Genomic DNA, 18,255 nt, shown 5'->3' with positions numbered 1-18,255 from the left:
ATGTTCAGGTGCAGACCTTTCATATGATACCCCACTTGATATAGTCGCTCACTTCGAAAGTTGAAAATACTAATTATTAGTTCATGACCACAATTTAATTTTTTTGTGTGATCTAACCCTAAATTCACGGTTTTCAGATTTTTCCCTAAATGTCAGCTATAAGATCTACCTACCTGCCAAATTTCATGATTCTAGGTCAACGGCAAGTACCCTGTAGGTTTCTTGACAGACAGACAGACAACAAAGTGATCCTATAAGGGTTCCGTTTTTCCTTTTCAGGTACGGAACCCTAAAAAAATGGTACCCGGTAAAAAGATACCCTGCGATGTCTGGTTAGTATAATACTAACCAGATCTTCTTCATTCTGGGCTGGTTTCCGCACTTAAACGTTTCCGTCTGTTGTGCGTGCATCGCCCCTCCCCGCTGAAGTCTTCACTCCAGCCATCCAAGCTCGCTCCAGAAGCCAAATAGACCGCCCAGGTTGCCGAGGGCTTCATGGAGTGAGGTCGGGGAACCTAAATGGCGCTCGCGTTGATCTGCTACGCCCGTGCACTCCAGGAGTACGTGCGTCGGTGTTTCATCGACCTCCATGCAGGCCCTGCACAGAGGACTTTCGGTGACACCTATTACGAAAAGGTGTTTGTTTAGTGGGCTGTGCCCTGTTATGAGTCTCACCACCTTCCTAAGTTTACCTCTGTCCAGGCGGAGTAGTATGTTAGTTTGTCGTTTGTCTATGTTGGGGAAAGCCCCTTTGGTCTGCAGTCTGTTGTGTTAGCCCATAGTAACCAGATATCGCAGGGTCCGTTCAGATATCCCTCACAATGTCTGTAATGTAATGTTTTTCCCACAGATTCTAGTGTTCGTGCATTCGCGCAAAGAGACGGGGAAAACCGCGCGCGCCATTCGAGACATGTGCCTTGAAAAGGACACGCTCGGACAGTTTCTTAGGTAAATAATGTGGCTAATTCCGTTGTACACAATCTCTAAACTAAACTAAAATGGCACGTCTAAATCTATTGCTATCCCTTTCATAATGTTGCTTGCGGAAAAGGATAGCATTAGACCTGTTAATTTAGTTTAGTTTAGAGATTGTGTACTAGAGAATCGGCCCCAATGGCGCCGATTCTCTAGTCTCTCTCTAAACTAAACTTAGAGTATCTGGCATCTTTTTCTTTTAAATATTGCTAAAACGGGACGGAACATGAATTTTACATTTAAAGACTCTAAATTTTTGTGCACGCTACAAATTTAAACAGAAGGCTCGCGACTGGCAGCTAAAGTCACGGGTTTGACAGCACTAAATTAAATTTAAAACTGTCAAACTGTGTCTGTCCTTTTCATATAACATTAGTAAGAAGAGGATGCAAATACTCCACAATTTAGTTGTGCTCAGAATCAGTATCATTGTGGCTGATTCTCTAAACTAAACTAAATTAACATGTCTAAATCTGGTGCTATCCTTTTCCGCAAGCAATATTATAACAGGGATAGCAATAGAATAGAATGTTTTTTGAATAGAATAGAATGTTTTTTATTCATGTAAACTTTTTACAAGTGCTTATGAATAGTCAGGTAGTTTTAATTTACCACTGGTTCGGAATGCCGTTCCTACCGAGAAGAACCAGCAAGAAACTCGGCGGTTGCTCTTTTTAGAATAGATATATTAGAATAGATTTAGATGTGTCATTTTAGTTTAGTTTAGAGATTGTGTACAACGGAATTAGCCACATTGTATTGAATACTAGTAAACAGTGATATGCCTTTTATTATCACCACTTCACAAAATCACTTTCTATCAGAGCTTGAATTTTGAATTAATATATTGACAAATCAAAATCATTAAATTTCGTGGTATGTACCCGTTATCTACAATCTCTACATAATCTTAATGTATAAAAGGAAAAGGTGACTGACTGACTGACTGACTGATCTATCAACGCACAGCTTAAACTATTGGACGGATCCGGCTGAAATTTGGCATGCAGATAGCTATTATGACGCAGGCATCCGTTAAGAAAGGACGCCTAAGGGGGTGAAATAGGGGTTTGAAATTTGTGTAGTCCACGCGGACGAAGTCGCAAGCATAAACTAGTGTAAAATAAAGTCGCTTCCCGCTGTCTGTATGTATCTATGAACGCGTAGATCTTTTAAACTACGCAACGGATTTTAATGCGGTTTTCACCAATAGATAGAGTGATTCAAGAGGAAGGTTTATAGCTATAGTTTAGTTCTCAAAAAATTAGAGATCCCTAGAGAAATTGAAATAATGTGAATAAGGTCGGAAAAAATCCTCTCATTTGAGAGTTTCCGAGGCAAATACACCTCAATGACACCACATTAGTATCTACATTGCACCCATGCGAAGCCGGGGCGGGTCGCTAGTACCCATATAATCATCAGTTTTGTGTTCAAGTATTCCATCCTTACAGGGAAGGCTCAGCGAGCGTGGAAGTCCTCCGGACAGAAGCGGAGCAAGTCAAGAATCCAGAACTACGGGAGCTGCTGCCGTATGGGTTCGCCATCCATCACGCTGGGATGAGTCGAGTGGACAGGACACTGGTCGAGGACCTGTTCGCTGATAGGCATATACAGGTGAATTCACTAGTTATATTTTACAACACTTTTGCCCAAAGATGATAGTTTAAAATTATAAAATTCTAGTTGGGGCTATGAAAGTCATAATATAGGGGTTATCAAAAAGAAAGTAGAGGTCGTCAAAACTAAAACTAGGGCCAAGGGCCAAAAATATTAGCCATGCTAATCAGGACTAATATACCCCTTTCCCCTCCAACTAAGCGTAAAGTGCTAGGAGTAGGTACGACGAAAGTGCTTGGTGGGTGCAACGGATGGGATTTGAACCGCCGACCTTTCGGAATTCAGTCCCCTCCTCAACCGTTGAGCTATTGAGGATCATTGGAAAGGTATCACCGAAAATCTTTTAGAGATTTTCAAAATATTTGTAGGCGTTGTAAAAAATAAAAGTAGGACTCATCAAAACCGAGATCAACAAGAAAATTCCAATAGGGGTCACCGAAAATCTTTTAGGGGTCGTGAAAAGTTCAAAAAATCTGAAATCTAATAAGGAGTTGCGTCCTCTAAAAATTGAACGAGGGGTTCTTAGAATTTCAACAATGGCTCACAAAAATGAATAAAGGGTCATCAAAATTCAAATAGGGGTCGCTGAAAATGTTTTTTAGGTGTTGGTGTCGACGGCAACCCTAGCCTGGGGTGTGAACCTCCCCGCCCACACGGTCATCGTCAAGGGTACGCAGGTGTACAGCCCCGAGAAGGGGAGGTGGAGCGAGCTGGGCGCGCTAGACGTGCTGCAGATGTTGGGGCGGGCGGGGCGACCGCAGTACGACACTAAGGGAGAGGGTGAGTAGGGCACTATAGTATAGTCATCATCATGATCAATTAGAATCGTTAGAGTCAGTTAGATCAATTAGAGTCGTCATCGTCAGCTCATTACAGAGCACGGGTCTCCTCTCAGAGAGAAGGGTTCTACCACGCTGGCCATGTGTGGATTGGTAGACTTCACTTTAAAAACATTATGGAGAACTCTCAGGCAGGCAGGTTTCCTCACAATGTTTTCCTTCCCCGTGAAAGCAAGTGATATAATTAATGATTAAACGAACTTACCTGTACGTGAAGTTCTATCATAATTATACGAAGTGCTACGTCCGAAGAATCAGTAACGTCTAGATATTATTGAACACAATGTAGTAGTACGCATAAGGAGTCACCACTTCAGCACTGTAGTTTAGAGTTTTTTTTTTTTTTTTTTTTTATTACCCCCCGATTGGACAACCTCACTCGCCTCACGGCCGTCGCACCGCCGCTTTTCATTTAGTTTAGATGATTGCGATGTTTCCGCAACATTCTGGGTTATCAGGGCGGGCGGGTGTTACTGATTCTTCGGACGTAGCACTTCGTATAATTATGATAGAACTTCACGTACAGGTAAGTTCGTTTAATCATTAATTATACTCGTGCTACGTCCTCGAATCAGTAACGTCTAGATATTATTGAACACAATGTAGATGTTGAGAGTACGTGGAGGGAACGTCGCAATAAAAATAATATGAATGATGTAGGAAACTTTTGCTCATTCATTACAGTAACAAAAGAGTATTACGTACAAAGAGTAATCGTCTTCAAAAATTGCAATATTATTTATAAATGTCATTAATTTTAATCAAAGCGAACATATCGTTCTTACTAAGGGCAAGTTATCTAGGCTACTAAGGTAGTTTATTAATAACGAGTTATTGACTACCAGCCTGTTGTAAAACTTGGCAAAGGTAGTGGAACTGCCGCTACACCCAGCGGTCTATCTTATTATATCTAGATTGACCCCAAGCTTGAACGCCATAGATGTTGAGGCGTGTCGGGTGCTGTGGGAAGAAAACATGAAAACGTCAATTCCACTATCTTTCCAGGTGGACTTAATCCACTGGCTTATCGTTTGAGGTGAAACACAATAGTCGGTCAGACTTTCGTAAGTTTTTGGTTCTGGCCATGTATATAATACCTAAGCGTTTTTGCAGGGTATATTTCTGGGAGTTCCTTGAAGGAAGGCAGGTAGTTACAAAATAGGATTGTTTTGTACCCACTTTGGACGTTTTAATAAATTCCATGATTTTTATAATTTATTGATCATTTGAAATAATTACTTTGTCAATTTTAACTTTAGACAGCGTTCGCACTGTGTGCTGTCACAAGAGCAAATAAAGTCATGCCACAGATTAATAGGGATACTACATGCATTTCTTTGAAAGCTGTTCTACAGGGTCATACTTTCAATAGGAAACAAAGAATCTAACTTATTTGAACTATGTTTGTATACCACGGTGTTATTATGTGGTGGTCTTAGCTTGTAAGTAAACACTTTTACAAAATCTTGTAATCCTATCGTCCTGTGTTATATTTCCAATTACTTATTAGATAGAGAGCAACTCTGTGACTATTGATAGTTCTATATTGATCACCAATATTAATTATCTTAATGAGGAACTCTATGACGATTGGAATGGATGGATCGTAAATGTTTAAACAATATAATCTATACAAAAGGTATAGGTACCAACGTTTGAGGCAAATGTTGTGTTTTATTATTAGAGTGTTAGTCGACCATGAAACCATCATGATTGATGATGATCAGGTAGGAATGGAAAGGATGGGCACACGTCGCTATAGCAGTACGGTCCGGACAATACCCCGGCAACCAGGGCAATGTTTGCTGGGACAAGGTATTAGAACATCGTTAAAATTTAACTTGACGTCTGATTTGAGCAGATGCATAAATAATGGGTACCATGGTTGATTGGGTCAATAAGTAACAAACATTATACCTACAGCTTTGTCTGTTCTCTGCAAAGTTTTTAGTATAACAGCTAGGTATAAATACATAAATTAAAGCTTGAGACCAGTCTAATGTGAAAGCGTCGATTTCAAAAGCATCAGGGTCCCTATGCTATGCCATGAGACGAATTTATCACATTTAGTATTTATTCGGGTAGCAAATAAATCAATTTGTGGGACTGGAAAAATTTGCCATCAATTTTTGATAGCCAGAGTTCGTTACCTCCCATTCAAACATCATGATGTGATTGACGAGATTCCCGATCAGCAATTATATTATCTAACGACTTATAGTTAATATATAAAGCTACTATAATAATCATCTGAGACTCACACTACTGCCATATGTCTTTAGTGACGTTGTTCATGTGAGGGTATTTAACGCCGCCTATGCGATTAATCTAGCTCACTGCAGTTGTGTTTAAGTAATCTCTGAAAGTCGTAAAAACATTTTGCAAATAGCTTTAGGGCAAAGTACGCAGTTAAAAGTTCGAGATGAATGATATGTAGTTGCCCCTCACTATAAGACCAGCGACCACTTAGCGGTTTGACCATCCCGTTTTTGAGGCGTCAGACCAGACATAGCTCCTCTAATATATAGCTGTCGCTTATACGTAGTAATACTTGCAAATTCTTTGGTCGCTTCTGATTCTATGAACTGAGTGGTCAATGACATTCAGAGCCACCAATTTAAATTAGTAAGGGTTGTGACATTGTCATAAATGCTTCATAATTGTCGCAGGTTATATTGGTTTCGTAATAAACCTAATAATTTGGCAATTTTCCGTATTTTGCAGCGTTTTAAGCGTAGCATAGGTTATGATATTAAAAATTGCCATTTATGATAAGTATAACCTAAATAATTGTAAGACTTTGAAGGTATCCTGCATTCTGTTACTTTTTCCTCATTATTTCCTCATTAATAATGAAGCCCAGCGCCCTTAGTAAATTTTGAGTGGCCTCAATATTTTGCATACAGTCTTCGTAAGTATAACCAACGAAGTATAGCTTATGTATCTATAAGTATACTTATAGATGATACAAAACCACATGAATGTAGAAACTTTACAATAGGTTTCATCAGTTTAGTAAACATTTATGGAACCGTAGGGTAGGTATACAGATACCGAATGGCAGGACTGGTCTATCAAGTTTCATTTGATAGCCGTTTATATAAGATAGGATGGTATTAAATCAAAGTCAATTATAAGACTTATAAAACTGGGCGAGGCGTCCAGCGTAACGTATCAGATGTACTGGCGGTGGGTCTACTTGGGCCACTGCGTGTAGCCTTGCGACAGATTCTCGCGAGACAGCACATTCAGCGGGGCCGGTGGCTGGTGGCTGCGAGTCGCGGCCCTCGTGATGTTGAAGCTTTAGGGCTTCTAGGGAATTTCGGGTTTTAAGTCCGAGCTAGATTTTGAAACAGTCATCGACCATCAGAACAGCAAACTGTTCTGATGGTCAGCTGATGGTCTCCGGAAGGTTGCTACCAGAAAAGAATTTTGCCATTCTTAGTAGGCAAAAGCTGGTCCTTTAAATCCCTCTTAACCAAATATAAAGTGCGAAGTTACGCCGTGCTTCCGATTCGGAATGTCGAACTTTGCAAAGGATTCGACTAAGTCCCATAAGATCTCTAGTCAAATCGTTGTTCTCGGTGGCACATAGCTGATCCGATATTACTTTTCCGAGCAAGAAAATACCAGCTGTTATCTGCTTTTGACGTGCCTCAATGGCCTTGTCCATTTGACCTGATCAGGAACTGTGGCCTTAAACTTGGGATTAAGCTTTGGTGCAGCCATATTTATACAGTTCCTCGGAACCAAGAATTTCTTCAAAAGTTCCTTGTAAACATCCTTATTTGAACCGGATGTTGCTACATGGATAAATCTAGGCGCGACTTCCTTAATAATGTCAGGCCCATATCGGGTCTGTACCCAGTATATCAAGATTATGGTGTTAGCAGCGTCCTCATCACGAACACTCGATGCAATCGGTTCTCCCGACACGTTATCGGGTATGATAGAGAAGCTAATATAATTGTGGTCTACAAAGACGGCAAGATAGTCCTAAGGACTACTCTGATGCCATTTGTAAAAATCAAGCCCTTTCACGGCCGTTTACATTCAATTGCGACGATATAGTCCCTCAGACTACTCTGATGCATCTTGTTACACCCTAGGATTCCCCCAAGGGTTTAAAGTAGAACGAGTGTGGCGAAATAGTCCCGCAGACAACTCTGATATACTCTTAAGTTTATCTGTTATCATTATAATTGCGGGTAGATATTGCGGGTACAAATGCGGCAAGATAATCCTAATGACTACTCTGATGCAATTTGTAAAAATAAAGCTATTTCACAGTCGTTAACATTCAAATGCGGCGAGATAGTCCCACAGACTACTCTGATGCATTTTAAAGAGTTAGGTATTTACGGCCAATAGTTCAAATGCGGCGAGATAGTCCCGCAGACTACTCTGATGCACTTTACGGCTAATAGTTCAAATGCGGCGAGATAGTCCCGCAGACTACTCTGATGCACTTTACAGCCAATAGTTCAAATGCGGCGAGATAGTCCCGCAGACTACTCTGATGCACTTTAAAAAGTTGGCAATTTACGGCTAATAGTTCAAATGCGGCGAGATAGTCCCTCAGACTACTCTGATGCACTTTAAAGCCAATAGTTCAAATGCGGTGAGATAGTCCCGCAGACGGCAGACTACTCTGATGCACTTCAAAGAGTTAGGTTAAAATGCGGCGAAATAGTCCCGCAGACGGTAGACTACTCTGATGCACTTTAAAGAGCTAGGTTCAATTGCGGCGAGATAGTCCCGCAGACTACTCTGGTGCATAGACCGTAGCGTATCATTTGAAGGTTTAAACTAGAACGAATGTGGCGAAACAGTCTCGCAGACAATTCTGATACATTCGTAAGTTTTTTCTTTTATCATTATAATTGCGGGTAGGTAGGTACTTACCATCAACAATTTCTTGTGGCGTGGCTGGCCTCGATGAATTTGACGATGAATCCTAAGATTGGCTCGATGATGATGGAGAACTTAACGTGACCGCGTCACGTTTTTTATGTCGTGAACGTTTCACTTCCTTTTCTTAATTTATTCACTATTAATTCCAAACTACTTTTGTTTACACGTTTCGGCATAGTTACTATTTATTAAATTATTAAATTATAAGCCTACTGCGTGCGAGATACTGAACAAGTGAAGTGGTTGAGCACTAAAATGCGAATGAAAAGCGGCGGTGCGACGGCCGTGAGGCGAGTGAGGTTGTCCAATCGGGGGGTAATTAAAAAAAAAAAAAAAACTCTAAACTACAGTGCTGAAGTGGTGACTCCTTATGCGTACTACTACATTGTGTTCAATAATATCTAGACGTTACTGATTCGAGGACGTAGCACGAGTATAATCATTTTTTCATCATTATAAAACTTCTGGTTCTAATTGGAAATAATTCACTTCATGAAACAATTGATTTCTTAGTCGTATTAATTTGTAAAACAACAAATAGCATATTATTTTATAAAATAATATTTTTATAATTTTATTTAATAGGATATTTATTTAATTTATTATAATATAGGAAAAAACAGGCACACAGAACTTAGGCTGCAAGAACGAGCGAAGCGAGCTCGGGGCTCATCGGACCGCCACATTTATGTTTTTGTTGTTTCCCAGGTATTCTGATCACCAACCACTCTGAGCTGCAGTATTACCTGTCCCTGCTGAACCAGCAGCTGCCCATCGAGTCCCAGCTGGTGGGCAAACTGCCGGACATGCTCAATGCGGAGATAGTGCTGGGCTCAGTCCAGAGCGTGAGGGATGCAGTCACTTGGCTAGGTATTCTGATCACAAATCACATTTTCACCATTAAGAGCCTGTTCCCAATTGTCATTTGTCGGGCCCGGATTCTAATTAGATGTTCTAATCAATCAATCAATCAATCAATCAATCAAGTGCGTTGATAGATCAGTCAGTCAGTCGGTCACCTTTTCCTTTTATATATTCACACTTGTCTGAGAACGATTTTGTGTCACGGGAACATCCGTTTAAAATCCAGGCCCGACAAACGACAAGTGGGAACAGGCTGTAACATTAGTTTAGATTTCACATCTAAGGGTGTTTGTGCACTCTTCCGTATTCGGTTCGTATCCGTGATTCTTCGAAATGTCCGTCATACAACACCTACAGTACAGTTACAGTACGCGGCCAAAAGTGATGAACATCGATCTTTAGAAGGAGACAGCAGATTTGTAGAGCACTGTCTCGGTCGTTGAAACCGCCAAATCGTCGAATGGGTATGCGTGATTCTTCGAAATGTCAGTCATACAACACCTACATTACAGTTACAGTACGCGGCCAAAAGTGATGAACATCGATCTTTAGAAGGAGACAGCAGATTTGTAGAGCACTGTCTCGGTCGTTGAAACCGCCAAATCGTCGAATGGGTATGCGTGATTCTTCGAAATGTCAGTCATACAACACCTACATTACAGTTACAGTACGCGGCCAAAAGTGATGAACATCGATCTTTAGAAGGAGACAGCAGATTTGTAGAGCACTGTCTCGGTCGTTGAAACTGCCAAATCGTCGAATGGGTATGAGTGACAAAGACAACGCTCTATAAAGATAAAATGTCATTCTAAAGCCCGATGTTCCGATCCGTAAAATCAAGGATGACTGCACAGAAGCTCTAACGGCAATGTTCAGGAGTTTTCACATCAATAAACCTCGTTGTCCCCAGGTTACACATACTTGTACATAAGAATGCTACGACAACCAGCTCTATACGGGGTCTCTCCGGAAAAGCTGCAAGAGGATAATTTGTTGGAGCTGCATCGAGCCGACTTGATACACACCGCTGCCAGCTTGTTGGACAAGTGAGTAGCCTCATACACGCAATGAGACACTGCTTAAAGTTTACCTCACCAATTCGACCAAAGGAGCCTATGCACATCACTACCTATATGCAAAAGTGTGTTTATTTGTTAGTTTGCCATTTAACCACGTTGCAACGGAGCAACGGATCGACGTGATTTTTTGCATATGTATAGTTTAAGACATGGAGAGTGACATAGGCTCCCTCCGACTCGTCCTACGAATCAGTTTTTCGAACTATGTGCCCTGTCCATTGCCACTTCAGCTTCGCAACCCGTTGAGCTATGTCGATTACTCTAGTTCTCCTACGGATCTCCTCATTCGTGATTTGATCATGTAGAGTAACTCCAAGCATATAGCTCTCTCCATCGCCCGCTGAGTGACTCTGAGCTTTCTTATGTGTGAATAGCCATATAAAATGTTTTGCCACTGAAACATCCGATTAAAATCAGGGCCCGACAGACGGCAAGTGGGAACGGTCTGTTACTATTTGTTTTGATATACATTATGAATTAGTAATATTTTTTTGTTGTTGTTCTTATGTCGTTTAAAAATATGTTTTATTTTCAGAGCTGGCCTAATAAAATACGAGCGCAAATCCGGGCACTTCCAGGCGACGGAACTAGGTCGCATCGCGTCTCACTTCTACTGCACCTACGAAACCATGCAGAGCTACAACCAACTGCTGAAGCCCACTCTCGCCGAGATAGAGTTGTTCAGAGTTTTCTCCCTCTCGTCGGAGTTCAAGCACATCGCTGTAAGAGATGAAGAGAAGTTGGAGTTGCATAAATTGATGGAGAGGGTAAGAGGCCTATAATAAGGCAAATTTTTTTTTATCCTTGAAAAAGTTGATTGACGTCCATTATCAGCTTTTATATTGTGTGGTACTCCAAACTATGCAGTTACAACCAACTGCTGAAACCCACTCTCGCCGAAATTGAGTTGTTCAGAGTTTTCTCTCTCGTCGGAGTTCAAACACATCGCTGTAAAAGATGAAGAGAAGTTGGAGTTGCTAAAATTGATGGAGAGGGTAAGAGGCCTGGAATAATGCACCTTTAAAATGGTGAAAGAATTTTTCAAATAGGCGCAGTGGTTCCGGACACAAACTCACAATTTTATAACGTTATAATAGACTAGCTTATGCTGGCGACTTCGGCCGCGTGGACTACACAAATTTCGAACCCCTATTTCACCCCCTTAGGGGTTGAATTTTCAAAAATCATTTCTTAGCGGATGCCTACGTCAAAAAATCACGATCTTTTGCTCCCATTCGACGAACAAACATTTATAATAGTTGGGATGACCTCAAGTAGCATACCAATAAGCAGATTTTTTCGTCTGCAGGTCCCAATACCAATAAAGGAGAGCATAGAAGAGCCGTCAGCAAAAATCAACGTGTTACTGCAAGCGTACATATCGCAGCTAAAGCTGGAAGGGTTCGCCTTGATGGCCGACATGGTGTACGTCACTCAGTCCGCTTGCAGGCTGCTGAGGGCTATCTTCGAGATTGTTCTGCACAGAGGTAAGATTGCTCTCCATAGAGGCATAGAATACTTAATGTACCTTCCATGTTCAGAAGGATCACTTTGCAAAGAGGTTTGTGACGTCGCACGTTGCTGTGGCATAAAATGTATGAAAGGTATCTGTTTCTATCGCTGTCACCCTTCTTCCCCCTATTTCTTTCTCTCTCCCCCCAACCCATCCCTCCGTTCCCTCTCTCTCCCTCCCCCATCCCTCCCTCTCCCCTGTTCCCCCTTTCTCTTATGTGCTAAGACTTACGTGAGTGCCATAACCGTACCGTACCTTGCCGTAGATAATAGCTTTCTTGTCACGTGATCAAAAGAATCCAAACTGGTGGCTATGGTGGCGTGTACAGTTGCATTGTACATTTTTTTTAATTAACATGGGGTTTATGTCCACAGGCTGGGCGCAATTAGTTGACAAAACTCTAGCGCTGTGCAAGATGGTCGACCGCCGCATGTGGCAGTCAATGTCGCCGCTCAGACAGTTCAAGAAAATGCCGGAAGAGGTTAGTACAGTCTGCCTAGTGAATAATAGCAACAAATTGAAAAAAATCCGGTCAAATGTGAGTCGGATTCGTACACGAGGGGTTTTGTACCATCGTACAAGAAATAACACTTTTTTGTGATATAACCACAAATTCACGGTTTACGATTTTTCACGATACTTTTGCTATAAGATATTGCTTGCTGCCAAATTCCATGGTTCTAGGTCAACGGGACCCTATAGGTCTTGATCCCTGAGTCTTGACAGACAGACAGACAGACAGACAACGAAGTGATCCTATAAGTGTTCTTTTTTTATAGAAGTATCTGCCGCGTGAATTTCTAAATTGTGTGGGAAAACTTGGATTCTATTCGTTCTTTGTTTCGTAACTCGTTCTTGTTAATAAATCTAAATATATAAAAGCAAAAGGACTGACTGACTGACTGATCTATCAACGCACAGCTCAAACTACTGGACGGATCGGGCTGAAATTTGGCATGCGGATAGCTGTTATGACGTAGGCATCCGTGAAATAGGGGTTTGAAATTTGTGTAGTTCATGCGGACGAAGTCGCGAGCATAAGCTTGTTGTTCTTATAAAATCTAACAGTTAAAATAAGAGTTAGAATATAAGTGGTAAATAATTTAAACCTTTATTTTCTTCTATCACAGGTGATTAAAAAGCTGGAAAAGAAGAATTTCCCATGGGAGAAACTGTACGAACTAGGGCCGAATGAGATCGGAGAGTTGGTGCGAGCGCCGAAGCTCGGCAAAATGATCCACAAATACGTGCACCAGTTTCCCAAGTTGGAGCTGAGTACGCACATACAGCCCGTCACGCGCTCCACACTACGCGTCGAGCTTACCATCACTCCCGACTTCCAGTGGGATGACAAGGTGAGAAACTATTCCTCTCCCCCCCCCCCCCCCCTCTCTTTTTAACTAGACTAACGCTTGGCTGCAATTCGACCTGCTGGCAAGTGACGTTGATGTGATCTCTCTCTTTCTCTCCCCCTCTCGCTTTCTCACCCTTCTCGTTTTTTTCACCCCTCTCTCTCTCTCCCCAAGCGTTGAAGCTGAGTACTAACATACAACTCAGGTAACTCACTGGTTTACCGTAAATAATTTACCTTTAAATTCAAAAAAAACTAAGTGTGTTGAATTCGCACTGCCCAATAACAAGAACACAAGTAACATTAATTTAATGATAAATAACGATACATTAAAAATAGAAGAGACTACAACATTTTTGGGGATAACCTTAGATGCGAAGCTTCAATGGGGCACCCATATATCAACTCTTGCTAGCAAATTAAGCTCTGCCGCTTACGCTGTTAGAAAGATTCGGCAGTTAACTGACGTGGAAACCGCAAAGATAGTATATTTTGCTTACTTCCATAGTATTATGTCTTATGGAATCTTAATATGGGGTAAAGCGGCAGATATTGGGAGAATTTTTGTATTACAAAAAAGGGCAATACGCGCAATTTATAACTTAAGACCACGCGATTCCCTTCGAGAGAAATTTAAGGAAATAGATATCCTTACTGTAGCCTCTCAATATATTTATAATAACATAATTTTTGTAAGACAAAATATTCTTAGTTACAAGAAAATTGGTGATCTACACAATAGGCTAACTAGAAACAGACAAACTTGCAGCTCCTACCTTCCGCCTCAGGAAAGTCCAAAAGTCATTTGTGGGTATTGGTATTACCTTTTATAATAAAATCCCGCAAACTATTTTGGACTTACCTTTGCACAAGTTTAAAAAATCTATTAAAAATATGCTCCTGAAAAAAGCATATTACACAATTGAAGATTATCTAAATGATAAAAGAGCGTGGATTTGACCTGCAGCTCGTTCCAGTAACGCACAAGACTGCAAATACTATTTTATACATGGCATAATCTTGTACCTATATCAAATATTTGAAAAGAGCAACCGCCGAGTTTCTTGCTGGTTCTTCTCGGCAGGAAAGGCATTCCGAACCAGTGGTAGATGCATCCGACTATTCGTAAGCACTTGTAAAAGTTTATACGAATAAAAAAGATTTTCATTTCATTTCATTTTCATTTCATTTCATTTCAACCCGTCGTTCCACTCTCCGCTCACTATCACTTTCGATTTCTTGTGGGATGACAAGGTGACAAACTGCTAAAATTCTTTCTCCATTCCTTTATCCCTCTTTCTTTCTCTCTGTAAAAGATACAACCCGTCACTCGCTCCACTCTACGCGCTGAGCTCCTGATTTCCAGTGGGATGACAAAGTGAGAAACTGTTGAACATACTACTCTCTCTCTCACTTTCTCCACCCCCCCTCCCCCCTCCCCTCCCCTCCCCTCCCTATCTCTCTCTTGGGAAATATGGAATGTATTAAAATGGAGTCTTGCGTGTTAGTTTTCTCTTCAACCGCGCTTTATGGTCACACTGTTTTTTTCATAGATCCACGGGCAGTCGGAAGCGTTCTGGATCCTAGTGGAAGACGTAGACTCGGAAGTGATCCTGCATCACGAATATTTCCTGCTCAAGCAGAAGTACTGTCGCGACGAGCATCATGTCAAGCTGTTCGTCCCCGTGTTTGAGCCTTTACCCCCTCAGTACTTCCTGAGGGTGGTCTCCGACAGGTGAGCTAGCTTCTAGAATGTTGTGCCTAATACTGTGGCCCTACCGCGGTTGTTTGACAGCTACAATGGACCGATCGCAATCATCTCTGATTGGTTAATGCTCGCTCACTATTGGCCACAATGCATTGTTGCAACAAGAATCGCACAAATTCAGCCAATCAGAACAATTGAGATTGTAATAATGATTGATGCAGGTTTTAGACAATCGCCCTGCAGGCTTAGTATCAACGATTTGACACATCGAAAGATGCATCTGGAACCCTAAAAGTTAACCAAAATGTTACTCAATATTTATCATCATCATCATCGTGATCAACCCATCACCGGCTCACTACAGAGCGCGGGTCTCCTCTCAGAAAGGGTTTTTGACCATAGTCTACCACGCTGGCCATGTGCGGATTGGTAGACTTCACACACCTTTGAGAACATTATTGAGAACTCTCAGGCATGCAGGTTTCCTCACGATGTTTTCCTTCACCGTTAAAGCAAGTGATATTTAATTAATTAAAACGCTAAAACGCACATAATTCCGAAAAGTTAGAGGTGCGTGCCCGGGATCGAACCCCCGACCTCCGATTAGAAGACGGACGTCCTAACCACTAGGCTATCACAGCTTATACTATCCAAAAATATGTTTACTGCTTCTTTTTCCCCATATCATCGATATATTATGTGAATTCCAGATGGATAGCAGCAGAGACCCAACTGCCGGTTTCCTTCCGCCATTTAATCCTGCCGGAGAAGAACCTTCCGCCAACGGAACTGTTAGACCTGCAACCGCTGCCTATATCAGCGTTGCGAAATGCCAAGTACGAGGAATTGTATTCCGACACGTTCCCGCAGTTCAACCCTGTGCAGACTCAGGTATGTCATTCATTTTTAAAGATAGTGGCACTGATTCTGAACGCAACTAAATTTTAGAGTATTCGCATCTTCCTGTTACCAATGTAATAAGAAAAGGACAGACAAACCTAATTTAGTTTAGACCCGTCAAAGAAAGAAGGAAAAGGTGCAGATACTCTAAGTTTATTTTAAAGAAAAACATCAGGACCGACGCCAATAGCGCGGTAACTTTGAATGGGGCTCTAGACATTTAAAAGGTACAAAAACATAGCGACAGCTAAGGGTCCTTTCACAATACTTGCGGTGCGACGTCGCTTCGCATGCACGATGAAGAATGACGTCGCACCTCGATGCGATGTCCTAAGTTATTCAAAAAATCGCGATAACTAAGTTATTCAAAGTAGAAAACTTGTATGCGCAAGCTGTCTGCTAAAGCACGACTGGCGCCATCTATTGACGCAAAAAAAGACAGTCTTGTTCTGGCATCTAATCCTGCCGGAGAAGAACCTTCCGCCAACGGAACTGTTAGACCTGCAACCGCTGCCTATATCAGCGTTGCGGAATGCCAAGTACGAGGAATTGTATTCCGACACGTTCCCGCAGTTCAACCCTGTGCAGACTCAGGTATGTTACTTTTTTTAGGGTTCCGTACCTCAAAAGGAAAAACGGAACCCTTATAGGATCACTTTGTTGTCTGTCTGTACTCCGTCGTGTCTGTCATGAAAACCAATAGGGTTTTGAAAGAGTATGATTAACAATAATATAACAATATCTCGAAGTATTTCCATGAAGAAATCACGATACCTAAGTAATTCCAAGTAAAACACTTGTTTGCGTGATGTACGATTATCGACCATCCATCGGCGCCATCTATTGGCACCAAAAGAATACTACTGATTACAAAACTGCTGTACGTACAACTGTTTCCAGTATCGGGAATTTGGTAGGTAGGTAGGCCTTATAGCACAAGTAAGGGAATAAATCTGAAAACCGTGAATTTGTGGTTACATCACAAAAAAAATTAAAATGATCAAATATTAGTAATTTCAATTTTCAAAGTAAGATAACTGTACCGAGTGTGGTATCATATGATAGGGCTCTTACTTGTACATTCTAAAACAGATTCTTATTTATTTTTAGGCATAATAGTTTTTGATTTATTGTGCAACATGACGAAAAAATACGACTGTAATCGAAACCTTCGGTGCACGAGCCTGACTCGCACTTTGCCGAATTTTTTTTAAATTATTATGATAGAAATTAATTTAACAAGTCTGCTTTGGGACACAGCGAAAAATCACGAAGGTGCTTACCTCCTGCTTTTCCATTGCGATCGGTGCCGTTTCTTATCTTCCATTGGTACCCTCAGGTGTTCAACGCGGTGTACAACTCTGACGACAATGTATTCGTCGGCGCGCCCTCCGGCTCAGGAAAGTCGGTGATCGCGGAACTCGCGCTGCTGCGGCTGCTGTCGGTCAACGCGGCCGGCCGCGCGGTCTACTTGCTGCCCAGGGACGCGCTCGCGGACATCGTGTTCGCGGACTGGTACCACAAGTTTGGCACCAAGTTCAATCTGAAGGTAAGTGGTAACTTGACACATTCACTCGTAGTAGGGGTATACCCAAAAATTCGAATAACTCACGAAAACGCTTATATCTACACTGCATAGTCTAAGCTAGCTAGAAAGAACAAATTGGCACAGTTCAGTAATTTCAAGATAAGTTATGTTGAAGCGCAAATCAATGTGCAGTTAGCGCCATCTACCAGCACTAAAGTAAGTAACTCATATAAAATAAGTTGACGCGCAATTTAATGTACAGCTGGCGCCATCTATTAGCACAAAGGTGCGTTACTTTTATCAACTTGGAACAAGTCGACGCGCGAGTCAATGTACAGATAGCGTTACCTATCAGCAATAAAATAAATTATGGAGCCAGTCGAGACGCGAGCTAATGTACAGCTCACGCCATCTATTGGCACTATTTTGTTAGCAAACTAGTATTTACCTTAGATCGTGTATATTGTACAGGTAGTGCAACTGACGGGCGAAACGGCGACGGACCACAAGCTGCTCAACAAGGGGCAGATCATCATCACCACAGCTGAGAAGTGGGACGTGCTTTCCAGGAGGTATCACTTTTATTTTATCAAAAAAACACAATACACAAAACTAAAAAAAAAAACATAAATATCATGATGTATGGCAACCTTAAAATATATATCTAAGAATTTGTCCAAAAGTGATACGCACTTAATGCAAAAAAACTGCATTAAACACCGCGATTTTTCAAGAAAATGGTGACAAAAAACGTACAACACATGCACAAATCTCTAACGCAATTGGGTATTTGACTTCATCAAAAAGAAATGATTTCTCAGTGATTATTAAATATAGAGGGTCTTCCAAAATACGTAAAATCCACGTCCTTTGTTGGTTTTAAGTGTAATAACCATTTTAAATTATCGATTAAACTAAAAAAAGCACGTCAAATGATTGTGACGTCACGCATCGGTATTTCATA

At 41.3% G+C, this 18,255-nt stretch overlaps 1 protein-coding gene across 1 annotated transcript in view; it reads left to right on the top strand.

Annotated features, from left to right (window-relative positions):
- Positions 1-18,255, top strand: part of Brr2 (U5 small nuclear ribonucleoprotein l(3)72Ab) — a 56,792-nt gene that overhangs the window by 21,021 nt on the left and 17,516 nt on the right. Inside the window, exons 17-29 of the mRNA XM_034982405.2 lie at positions 851-948; positions 2,430-2,592; positions 3,198-3,375; positions 9,057-9,218; positions 10,123-10,258; positions 10,827-11,058; positions 11,601-11,778; positions 12,179-12,285; positions 12,935-13,159; positions 14,709-14,890; positions 15,574-15,754; positions 17,103-17,312; positions 17,763-17,863. Coding sequence (XP_034838296.1) covers positions 851-948; positions 2,430-2,592; positions 3,198-3,375; positions 9,057-9,218; positions 10,123-10,258; positions 10,827-11,058; positions 11,601-11,778; positions 12,179-12,285; positions 12,935-13,159; positions 14,709-14,890; positions 15,574-15,754; positions 17,103-17,312; positions 17,763-17,863 — 2,153 coding nt within the window. The remainder of the gene's footprint in view (positions 1-850; positions 949-2,429; positions 2,593-3,197; positions 3,376-9,056; positions 9,219-10,122; positions 10,259-10,826; positions 11,059-11,600; positions 11,779-12,178; positions 12,286-12,934; positions 13,160-14,708; positions 14,891-15,573; positions 15,755-17,102; positions 17,313-17,762; positions 17,864-18,255) is intronic.

Source organism: Maniola hyperantus, chromosome 26 (assembly GCF_902806685.2).
Source record: "Maniola hyperantus chromosome 26, iAphHyp1.2, whole genome shotgun sequence".
NCBI lineage: Eukaryota > Metazoa > Arthropoda > Insecta > Lepidoptera > Nymphalidae > Maniola > Maniola hyperantus.
This window is presented reverse-complemented; position numbering and strand designations above follow the sequence as displayed.